This window comes from Aptenodytes forsteri, unplaced genomic scaffold (assembly GCF_000699145.1).
Source record: "Aptenodytes forsteri isolate BGI_AS27 unplaced genomic scaffold, ASM69914v1 Scaffold87, whole genome shotgun sequence".
NCBI lineage: Eukaryota > Metazoa > Chordata > Aves > Sphenisciformes > Spheniscidae > Aptenodytes > Aptenodytes forsteri.
Window position 1 is genome coordinate 3,726,285 of NW_008796041.1, and position 12,606 is coordinate 3,738,890.

Genomic DNA, 12,606 nt, shown 5'->3' on the forward strand with positions numbered 1-12,606 from the left:
TGTCCGCATAGTGTAATGCTTTACTGTTCAGCCGTATTAGCTTGGGTCCCGGAAGCGAAATAGCCATGTTAACATGTTCTCAACAGGGCTAATTAGTCTGGGCTCAGAGCCATGCTCGTGCAGCTATCCTGCTTCCAGTTCTGGAGGCAACTCATTCCAGACGAGATTTGACTTATTGTGTATTACATGCTTACATACTTTCTTTGTCACCATAATATTGCCTAGCCACAATGCTAACCATGGGTTGAGGGTTTTTTTTTGTTTGGTTGGTTGTTTTTTGTTTTTTTTTTTATTTCTCCATGATAATGATTAAATCCACTTTGAAAATGTCATCCCTAGAAAAACTTTGGCCCTCATTTGCCCGTTGAGTATCTTTGCAGCAGCAGGTCTTTCAGCAGCCAGCTCCTCTTGGACTTCCAAATTTGGTATTGGAATATTATGTGCCATTTGAAAGTTTTCAAATTATGTAGAAAAGCAGATGCTCATCAAGATGATTTCATTTTAAGGGCTGATGTATTGGAGACAGGCCAGTTCCATATAGTATCTGCTTCTAACTGTGATGAATTAAGATATAACATGAGACTTTGTCAGGTCTTTTGGTCCAACTTACCTTATTGGCAAGAGTACAGGCATGAGTATAGGAAGTTTTGTATATTTTTGTCCCTCATGGGTGTGTTTCAACAATATAATTGGTGTTTTCTTGAGGGGGGAAATTATGACTTGCAGATGAAGCAAAAATATGTAAGTTAGGCTTATATATAAAGAGGTGTGACTGAATTTTACCGAGCCTCAGGGAAAATTAAAAAGAAATTGCAGTGTCAGGATAGAGCTCTAAAAACTGGATTATGGAAATGCAGCTGCACAACCTCTGAAGCAAACTCTGGAAATCATCCTAGTTGCCAGAGAGACTCATTGCAGAAGACATTGTTGGTAACCCAGTGGCTCGGAAGTGGGAAGCCTGCAGAGTTAATTGGAGTGGAGTTCCATGTTTAATCCAAAGTCCTTAACTTCAGAGTGCTTTGATTCAGATGTTCAAATATCTCGTAAGAGTAGCAAATGATGACTTTGTGATTTTGGAAATTTTCTGATGTGATAAAATTAGCTTCCTGGTTTTTTTCCCATCAGTACATTTAATATGAAAATGTACCACAGTTTGCAGTTCAGGCTTTGCTGTTGTTGATTGAGTACATTATAAATGTAGATGTTTCAGGATGCTAAATTCTAAAGGACTCCGTAAGATGTTGACCTACCTTTGTTTTTTGGTCTCATGCTTTTCCAGCTCTCAGACTGTGGTTGTGAATACTGAGGTCACGCTGCCCCACACTAGCGACTTTAGGCACTTGCATGTATCCAAGCTAAGAAAATAATTATCAGGGATTCACTTCAATCAATAAAGGCAGATGACTATTTTGGAGAGGAAGACTCCTTCCATCTTCAACCCAAATCACTCTCTGAAGGACATATTTTCCACTGACTACAAAGGGAGCTTTGCCCTACTGGGTCCCTGGCATGTGAAATCGAGGCATTCTTATTTAAATAAGAATGTGAAATTCTGAATGGCAAATTCAGGCCTATTTGTTCAGAAAAAACCCAGCCTATCCCTGTGCTGCATCTCACACTGCTTCACTTTCAAAATGCTATCAATGCATTCAAACCATATAAATTCTGGTCTCCTATTTGACATTAATTGCATGATCCATCTAGTCACTTGACATGCCTGTAGGTTCATGATCAAGAATGCTATATTTCATAACCTGAAGGTTTTGGTTTTTTTTTTCCCTGTCTTTTTATATCATTTTAATGTATTTATATCATATAATTTAGATTAAGTATATATGAAAGTTCAGATGAGAGGTAGGTAAAGGCAAGTCAAACACTCTGGAATAAACCACAAACAGATTATACTCAAAATTTAAGGTAGATTTTCCCGAGAATTCCTTAACATTTTTTATTAGTTTAGCCATCACCCTTTGCTCACTTCAAATTTCCATTGAAGTTGGAGTGAACAGCCTAGTGATGGGTATAGTAGAGTACACCTTCTTTGTGACAGCCTTTGAACAGTTTTGGGGATTGTTCTTGATATTAGCAAACCTGTCAGAGGTAATCTTAGCAGAACTGCTGAATGGCCGTGCAGTAAAATGGCACTTTATCACTTATAAGCTTAATTTATTATTTCATTTGTCCCAAATCACATTCAATCTTGCTGTTGTTATCTCCCTCTCTTTACCTGAGCCTGCTAGTTTCTGGCTTTTGTTTTTTTCATGGTATGCTTAGTAACAGTCCAGAATTTTTCTTTGCTGTATAGTTAGGTTTTCCAGTTTGGATCCCATCCAAAGATAATTCAGTAGAAACCTCTGGGTGTGATGTTTAAATCCAAAATAAAAACATTTTCCATAGTGAACCAAACAGTTACGCATGCTTCATGTGAGTACGTTGCCATTCTGAATGAAATAACAAATCTCTTTGAGGAGCAGGAACTCAAAGCTAAACCACTGTTTCTCTCGCTCATAGTTCAGACAGAGGGCATTTCCACAGTAGATGTGGCCTACAGTCCCGTAGTTTTTTCTATGGTTTTCAGTTGCGATGAAGACCCTCTTTCTCATTGTCGTAATGCCTAGAAATATGTGAATTCCCAGAGTGGCATCTTTACCCATAGGTAAGTTCATGTCAGCTTTCCAATGACACGGGGTGTGTGGTCAGGGGACTGGTTCATCTTGCCATACATTCAGCTACTTGAGCTTCATTCTGGTTTCATGCCAAAGGCTTCCCTGGTTCAGTCCTGCTGGGCATTTACTCATTTCAGACAAGAAAGCGAAAAGCAGGCTTGACACTAGCCACGGCACTCCCCCACGCCGCTGACTATAGAGATGTGTGCCCCTCCTGCCTAATCCTGCTGTCTAGATAGGCGAGGGCATGGTTTGAGACAAATGTTTATCTTTTCTGTTTGTCTTGGTTTTGAGATCTATATTTGACCCGGGTTGTGCAATCAACTTTGGATGTGCACAGAACTGAATGAATTATTTGACCCACAGCCTGTAATCTTAGTCAGTAGAAGATACTTAACCTCTCCAATTCCTTTTGCAACGAGCGGTGTGGTTTACACCAAGGGAATGAAGCCAGCCAGAGCAGTGACAGGTTATGAGATCAGTAAATATACTGCACTAATGATGATGACCCTTTAGTCTTAGTGCCTGACACGATAGCTCTGTCTCAGGATGGGGAAAATAAGCAGGAAGCCAGGACAAGCTGTGCATTAGGTTCTTGACTGTGACGGACGATGATTTCAGAAAGGTGTTCAGAAATGACGAGTCCCAGGGACCAAAAAGCATCCTGGGGTTTTGCACATCTGTACTCTAGACTGAGTTTTCTCTTTCAAATTGTGACGGTATTGAGCTTTCAAGAAAGGCAAGAAAAATGATCATAGAAGGATTCTCTGAAAGCAGGTTTGCCTAGGGGAAAGCTTAATGTCCAAGCCACACAAATCTAGAGGAACTTCTGATTATGCTTTTGGAGATAAAGGGCACGCAGCCTGCACTCTGATGGTCTGAGGAGCACTGTAGAGATACCAGGCTTATGCATTACCCTGGAAATCAGGAGGGCTGAGTTTATTCCAGGCTTTCTTGTTGAGGTGATGTGCAACTCTGCGCAGTTCCTGTCAGGGGTCTGTGCACATTTGCACCTTTCGTTCTGTTGTCTAATTATGTGCAAGTGCTACTGCAGTGGCAGAGCCCTTGCAAGGCACAGTCCGTAGGCTGAAGAATTGCATCATTCTGCCAGGTTGGACTTGATAAGGGACATCGTTTTGAGTAAGCATGTGGTACTTGAGGCTGAGTCCCACTCAAATCCTCATCTTTGGATCAACTAGTTCAAGCAGCAGAAGTAGTATACGCTAGCAATATCCACAGTGTCCAGAGGGGTTGGTGCCATCTTATATGAAGCAATATGCAATCCTACAATGAGAAGCTTTCCTCATGAAAGGTTCTGTAATCTCATAGAAACAGCAGAATTACTAAACAGTCACCACTCTCACTGTCAGATGGGGACTGCAGACACAGAGGTGAACTGACTTTCCCAAGTTTATTCAAAGTACCCATAGCAGAGCAGTCAAAGATCTAAAATCACATGTACTTCCTCTCACTTGTTTGTATTGCAAGTGTATTTTTATTCTCGCTCAAGTGACACTTCATGCGTTGCTTGATGTTTTTGAATCTGACCCATAGCCTGCTGAAATCATGGGAGGAATCTTTCATCTGACATCAGTAAGGTTTGGACAAGAAATTTTGAACCTGAATTCCTGAATGAGGAAATCTTACTTTCCTGTGTTAGGTCAGTACCTAACAGAGTTGGGTAGGGCCAGAATATGCAAAGTAAAATGAAATAATTAAAAAAGAACTATGAATTTGAAGACAGAAGTCCAAAGAAGATTGTTGGCTGTTTCTCCATTTATAAAGTCTACTAGAAGGTTTTTTTTTTCCACAATGTAAGGCTTTGCTGCTGGGGATGCCATTTGTTTCTGGTGTCTTTGTAACATAGCTAGGCTTCACACAAGAGAAGGGCTCCAGGGCCTTTTGCAGTTTCAGCACTTTTCCTCTCTGTTCTCCAGTGTTTCCTTTTATTCAGGCCAGGAATTCACTTTGGATGGTCCTTCTGCACATTTTGCCACTGGGTCTAACTAATAACCTGCTTCTAGAAATTCCACTCATTGTCTTTTTTTTTTTTTTTGTGATTTAAGAAGCTCTTCAGGATAATTACTGTCTTTAAAGTTTTATGAATCACAGTGTTTGACATCTTTGACGTTGATTGATTTTCAGAAAACTGCACTTTTTGTTCTAATGTTCAATTTGTCAGTGTTACTTACAAACAAATAAGAGATTTAAAACCCTGAAGATGCAGATGTTCTTTAGCTTTGTTGCCATCTGTTTTCCTGCCTGCTGGATTCCAAGACTAACATTTGTGCATTTTAATGAAGCTACATTTATATAATATATAGGTTACAATAGAATAGAAAATAGATACAACAGAAGACCTTTAATATAAGTTGATTTTTAAATCTCTTGTTCATAGAGGAACATTTTTCTGATGGTTTTTATGGTTTTTATTTTCATGATAAACTTATCTTTAACTAGAGGGTTTGAAAAACCTGTTGTTTTGCTCAGTTATACATAAATTGCAGATCAGAAAACTGAGATTTTCATGGAAGTCTCCCAAGAAAGGCATATGATATGACCTTAATTTACTTCACAAATTTTACATTGTAGCATTTAAATAGCATTCTTCCTGGCTGTCAGAAAGCCATACACTTACCTGCGCTCATTGAAGTAGTACATCAGATATTTGAATTCTTAATGTAGTTTGGTAGAAACCTGGTTTCTCACTCCAACAAATTATTTTTTTAGAACCGGCTCATTGAAAAGGGTTGAAATTTTAGGATTTCAGTAGAATAAAAGTATGCCTGATTTATTAAAATCATTTTGGATTACTTCCCCATTTATCTAGATAATTTCTGTGATTAAATCTTTGTGATATTTTTTGGTAATATTTCTTCAACAGGTGACATATTGAACTGCCCACCTTCTAGTTGGCAATTATCTAAATCTCTAACTTGGGCAAACACAAGTAACCAAGTTTTTACAGGCACTTCTTTCTGTTAAAAAGAAGGTATTTCAGGCGGAAGTGTTGGTATCTGTTACAGCCTGTGAGATTACAAAGCAGTAAGTGCTTGATATTTTTTGGTAATATTTCTTCAACAGGTGACATATTGAACTGCCCACCTTCTAGTTGGCAATTATCTAAATCTCTAACTTGGGCAAACACAAGTAACCAAGTTTTTACAGGCACTTCTTTCTGTTAAAAAGAAGGTATTTCAGGCGGAAGTGTTGGTATCTGTTACAGCCTGTGAGATTACAAAGCAGTAAGTGCTAATTAAACCTTTATTTATATTCAAAAAGAAATATGCAGTCCTAAGTGCCTTCATCTGTAATGTAACAAAGTTTATAGTAAACACTGCTAATCCAGTGTGCTTAGAAGTGATATTTTGAGAGATAAGATTTCAGATACTCATGGCTGCTTGCCTGTCACAAGTAGATTAGCCATATTTTTGGAATGAAAGGCTTGCTCATGCTGCCTTCCCCTTCTCTCAGCACTTAAAATTATCTTGTCTTCTTGTCTCATCTCCCTGAAATATTTAAGGTTCTTTGTCTTCAGTACCAGTATCTCTTGTCCAAAATAATTTCAGTGCATCCAGCTTACCACACACTTCCAGCAGGGTTGAGGCAAATCCATGCTTGGTGTAAATCAGTCCAGCAGTTTTCTTACGATTCTGTAACTTTGTGTTAAATCCTTATTTCTGTTCACCTGCACGCTGACTGGTGTCTGCTTTGGTGATTTTCTCTCTTCTATCCAATTTTTCTTATCCACTGACTACCCAGCCTGTACACCTTATTATATTAATGTCATGCTCTACATCCAGCTCACAACATTTGAGCACATTAGTGATTTATTACAAACTGATATTATTAAATAATCTTTTCCACAGAAGAGACTGTCTTCTTTCTGTACCAGCCCAGTCTCAAAAAGATTTTGGGCCAACCTGTCCTTTGTCCAACCTCTCAGAGGCCAATAATCATGAACTATGGTGGTCCAAGGAATCTGCAACAGAGTAGGCAGATACGATGCAAAGCTAATGAGTTCATGCCAACATGGTCTGAAGGAAAGGAGAATAATCGCATGTTCTCCAGCACCTGAAGCCTCAAGATGTGTCAAAGACTGACCTGATATGCGCCAAAAATAGTGTTAGGAAGGAAGGGCTTCACTTTCTTAAAAAAATTGAGATTTCCAGAGCTTAATAAGACAACTACTACTTGAGAGTCCAGGAGCAAAGATATGCCTATACTATTAATAGTTTTTGAACCTCCTTGGCCTGAGCTGAGCTAATTCTACGTGTAGATAAAGTTGCCATGGCCGTTGTCAATTCCTGCACTTTCTCAGTCAGTGAATCCTGGGCATATATTAAGAAACCAAAGACATTGCATTATTCAGAGATGACATAAAGAGTTGAAGAGTATTATATGGCTGCTAATAAAAAAACCCCAACCAACCTCTCGCCCCCAAAAAAACCACAAACAAAACCATCCTCCCAATAAAATGTACATTTTGTTTCATTCACCCATGGCAGTAGGAAGAAGCATGTTGGAGGGTATGTCAGCATATTAGATGTGCAACTGTCTAAATCAGTGAAAGGTCTTTTCAGTCTCTCCATTTCTGCACCATAAATTTTTCACTCTCTGGCTTCGGAAGGACTTGGTAGATGATGAGTGCTGGCTGGTCATTGAATTCCCCTTGCTCCTTTATAAACTGTACAGTGTTACTGGCAACTTTTAGATATGTAAGACACACCTCGTGAATGTCTGTTCTAATGTCTCTTAAATTCAAGTAGCATGGTTAACATTGTGTCCTGGCTTGAGAGTGAGGAAATATAGATACATCTTAAATCCAGTGGAATCTTACTTTAAAGCACATAGCACTTGCTAAGACTGCTTCCTTTAAACACAGTATTTGGTTCACACTACTCTTTAGGAACTCAGTGGAACTACTGATACATTTAAAATAAGCATTTGCGAAATGCTCCGTTGGATCACGTCTTAAGGGTGGTAAAACACAAGTACGTATTTTCCCATCTTTTGCAGAAGCTGAACGCCTGCAATGACAGCAGCAGGAGCTAGACAAGGGTGATTTTTCCATTCCAGCCCCATCACATCTTGCTTCCTCCCTGCTTTCTGATCCTAGCCAGACAGTTAGACACATCTGAGAGTCCTGTGATGCTGCACTGCATCCACCAGAAATCAAAGTGGAAGCCCTGCAACGCAAGAATTGTTTGGCTAATCTGAATTGCCAGAGGAAGGAAAAGCTTAATGCTTCTTGCTTTCTAAGATTCTTTGTTGCATCTTTGTAATTGTTTGGTTTTAATTACACCACAGAGTTTATCTGCCATGCCTTTGAACAGAACACACACGCAGAGCTTCTTTTTCCTATTGGCTTCAGGCTGCTAATTTTGACACCTTTGTAATAAATCTGTTGGCTAGATGCAAAGCTTCAGGCTTGGCAGGACCTCAGGAAATCAAGAGAGGAGGTAGCAATTCTTGTAAGAACAGGAGTTCCAAAGGTGATAGATTAACAGGAATCATTTCCAACTGAGCTAACCTATTTAAAAGTAGCAAGTATATGAAAACGGAAAATGGTTAGAGTACATTACCAGAGAAGTGTTACTCCTTGTGAAGTGAATTTCAGCACTTAAAACCATCTTTCTGAATGCCTGTAATATTTACGATACAGCCCTGAAGGGCCAAACACAATCTATGGAAATACCACGTAATTTCCACCACCCAGTGTTTCCTACTGGCTGGTTCTATACCTTCAGAGTTGCAAAGCCAATTAACAAAAAAAGTGATTTCTCCTAATGAATCCGGAGGCGATGAGTATTTATGACCAAATTTGTGGTGCTTAAATTTGCAGCACAGATCCCCTAAGCTTCAGAGTTTATAAATGAAAAGAAGTAAGAACCTTCATGGGCAAATTCAGAACCTATAGCTGGGAGACTACTGTTGGTGATAACATTTCTCTTAAGTGTTTGAATTCTTGGTTCCTGCTGGAATATCATTGCCCTTACAGTTTTCAGTGTGAAAAAATTGGGGCCTAAATAGCATTATGGAGCCTCAATAGATCTGTTATTTGAGGCCAAAGGAGACAGATAAATGTCATTCATTAGATTTTTCATGTATTCAATGGAAGGAGGTAAGTTCCTAAGCAAACTCCTAAAGCTTCTTAAAATTTATAACTTTCTTCTAAGATCCACTCTCCCCACACCCCTCTACTGATCCAAGTCAGTAGAAGCTCACCTACCCTTCAGAAGGGTAATTCAAATTTCAAGTGACCCTTTATAGATTTTTTTCTTTCTCTGGTGACTAAAGGAAATTTGGGCAAGTATGCTCATAACTTGGAAACCCATAGTAAAATCAATGAAAAAAAAAATCCCTTTTGTGGAGGATAGACTGATATTTCCATAACAATGATTATTAAAATAATATGACTGGTTTTCCCTGGAATACATATCTCTCTGTACTATGTACACAAAACAAACAGCGCAGTATTTACATTGCAACAACTGCTGATGAATACAGTTTTTCTTTTTTGAGAGATCTATCCAAAATGTTATGCATTAGTATTGGGTTTGTAAAGAATTCTTGAAGAACAACTGATTGCAAAAATTAGCATCACGGGGAACCGGAAATCACATGATATAGACAAATGTTTTCACAGCATTCCAGCTGTAGGGCTGGTGAGAGAACTCTGCAAACAGATTTGGGTATAATTAGGAAATTTTAGATGCCCACTCTCTGAGCTGAGAAGTGACTACTGGAGCTACTTATAAAAAGGCTGTCCTACACTGTTTTCGGGGGAAACAAAAAAAAGAAAAAAAGACTTTGTCGTCGTTGTGGTAAGATCAAACTGTGGAATCTGAAGAGGCACAGTCAATACTGTGCTACCATCAAATATCATATGTTAAAACTCTTCTTATTTGTTTAATATTTAAATCTTTTAATCTTATTTTTATTAGAATGATATGGGAGGTCAGAGGAGCCTAATAAACAAGTGGACTACTTTTCTGAAATCCAGGCTTGTGTGTTCAATACCTGGTCCTGAAGGAGCAGACACACATTTTGATGAACTGCGTAAGTTGATTTCTCTTTAATGGTCTATTTTGACATCAGTTTTGCTTGGGGTTTTTTTGTTGTTTGTAGAAGCAGGATGTCTTGCTCTGATTTTATTCCTCTTCCAAACAGTGCTGGTAATATCTCTGACTTTTATCAGAAGTCCCTGATTATAACTGGAATTAGTCTGATCAGAAATATGGGTTTTTTCCCTTTCACTCCAAAAGCTGGAAAGTGAAAATCTGATTCTGTATAAAAAACAGCCTATCTGCACATGGGCAAACTTCAGAATATTAGCACAATATGGCATCACATGGCAGAAATTAAAATTCAGACAAAAATAAAGCTTTGTTATATATTTACAAATCTCCAAATTATAAATCGTAAATGCAGAAATATTCACTGGATGTTTAATTAGAAAAAAACCCAACATTTTTCTCATTGCAGAAGATATATTCTTACTTTCTACAAGAGACGAGAGAAACCCGCTTGTATATGGAGTCTTCACTACAACAAGGTATGCGTTAGGATCACGTTTGCCTCTGGAAACAAACGCTGCAGATCTTACTCAGGCCTTTTATTAAACCCTTCTATTACTAGATCCTGGTTCCTGAGAGCAGTGAGAGACTGCTTGAATAAAGCCTGCAGTATTGGGGCTGTAGTCACCAACGACAATATTTTCAGAAATGGAAATATAAATTATGTTGCTGAACCTTTGTGTGCCTGACTTTTGAGAGTGATTGTAAAAAATAATGAAAATTTAACAATCAAAAGCATGCTAGTTTATTTCAACCTCATCTAGTTGAATTTATAAATTTCAATCATATTTATTGAGCAACCAGTAGTTGCCATTTAAGACAAATCATTGTCGTGAAGCATTATTTCTGTAAGCAACAACTTGACATCATCTGTTTCTTAGGATCAAAACCCACCCAAAGTGATATTTCAGTGTTTTAATAGACAGGAGTTGATGGAAGAATAACGCATCTTTATCTCAAGGGGATAGTTTAATTAATTAATGAACCTCTCAGCTGTGATAGTGAGGTGCTCTATATAGAATTGTCAGAAAGGAAATAAAGAATTCTTTCTTTTGTCTCCAGAACCTTTGAATTAAGTGTAAATAATAAGAACTAGCCAAACGCTGAACAGTATGAGTGCAATGAAAAATTGCCAAGGCACTCCTTAATTCAGAAGCAGCCACTACAGTGACTCCATAGAATATATAACCACAGCTCCATAGAATATATAACCACATAAAATATTTAAAATTGAATTAAATGTTGCACAATGAATTAAATGGCATATGAAATAACTAAATAATAACTAAAGTATTTAGTTATTTAAAGTAACAACCTGGCATGGTGTTCTTTGGAAAACTGAACTATTTAGGATTTTTTTGAGAAGAATATGTAAAAAAGAAAGGAAAAAGAGGTAGAAAAAGAAATAAGTGTTCATTTCTATCTCCTTTTATTGTCTGTCCAATGCAACTTATAATTCTCAGGCACACCACCTGTAATATCACTAATATACAGACTTCCAGGTGTGAACACAATGTAAAGGAATGTCCTTCATTTGCAGAAAATTCTAATCAGAATAGCTAATAGATGATAGCTGGAACCTGTCAGCCACTAGAAAAAATGGCAGTCCATCAAGTGGTCCCAAAGGCTAAGTCCAGGTTTCAACCGAGCAAAGCTTTAAACTGTAATGACAGTGACATTAAATATCTGTAGTTATCAGACCTGTACCCATTGTCTGTTATTTAGCACCACTTATATCAACTCTCAGGTATAAGATTGATCCAAACCCCATTAGACTCTGGAATTAGTTAATTCACGGGATGAGGCATGCACTGAAGAGGTGTTTACAATATGCATATCAATCCATCTTCTTTTGCAGCTCTGTCTTCAAGGGCTCTGCAGTTTGTGTGTACAGCATGGCAGATATCCGAGCTGTTTTCAATGGCCCTTATGCGCACAAAGAGAGTGTAGATCATCGGTGGGTACAATATGAAGGTCGCATCCCGTATCCCAGACCTGGTACAGTAAGTGTCTCCTTAATTGCATACTTCTATTTTTACTCAAAAGCAGTCATACTTCACACCCCTCCCTGGATTGGTAATTTATATTTTCCACTGAGGATGTTTCAAATTATCGTCTCAACCCTTTCCCTTCTCTTGACAGCTCAGACTTCTACTAACCCTTTATAGGTTTATATATATAAATATACATTTTTCCATGTCTCTGAGATAACATTGTGTCCAGACTGTCTGTTTCCTGATTGTCTCTTGTATTGTGGTCTCCTACTGTACAGCTGTATTTCTATCTGTTGGGATCACCTCTAAGGCATCAACACTTCATAAAAAGCCAAATGCATTTCTTTATGGAGTATTAAGTTATGATGAGGTATTTTATTTGAAGTCTTGTATTTCCGTTATCTTTGTGTCTGTTAAAATCCTGTTCCTTGAGATATGGTCATTGATTCTATTATGTGTGTTTGTGCATGTGTTGTGTTTTGAAGTAGAGTAAGGAGTTAGTTGCTGGAGATTTTATGTGATGAAAGATAAGTGATAAGAAGAAAAGGGAAGTTTAATATCTGGAACACCTCTAAATCCCAATTTCTTAGACTTCAGATGTAACAAATGGGCCAAAACAAAGAGGAAAATTTTGAAAGAGTTATTAAAGAATTCTTCCCCCACTTCTGTCTTGGTATTAAATTTGGAAAAGCACAGACCTACGTTACAGCTAAGGAAGAAAATGCAAAAAAGAAATTTCCAAAAAATGCATCTACTTTAAAAAAGTCATCACAACTTTGAGCAACTCTTCATACATAGAATGTAAAAGGGCAATGATTTCAGAGTAAGAGATATTATCCAGGATAGCTTTACATTATCTTGGTCAGG

The 12,606-nt window shown here is 38.0% G+C and overlaps 1 protein-coding gene across 1 annotated transcript in view; it reads left to right on the forward strand.

The window, feature by feature from the left end:
* The window catches only part of SEMA3D (semaphorin 3D), a 105,651-nt gene that overhangs the window by 54,345 nt on the left and 38,700 nt on the right, over positions 1 to 12,606 (forward strand). Inside the window, exons 9-11 of the mRNA XM_009285518.2 lie at positions 9,614 to 9,728; positions 10,155 to 10,224; positions 11,604 to 11,748. Of these exons, the coding sequence (XP_009283793.1) occupies positions 9,614 to 9,728; positions 10,155 to 10,224; positions 11,604 to 11,748 (330 nt within the window). The remainder of the gene's footprint in view (positions 1 to 9,613; positions 9,729 to 10,154; positions 10,225 to 11,603; positions 11,749 to 12,606) is intronic.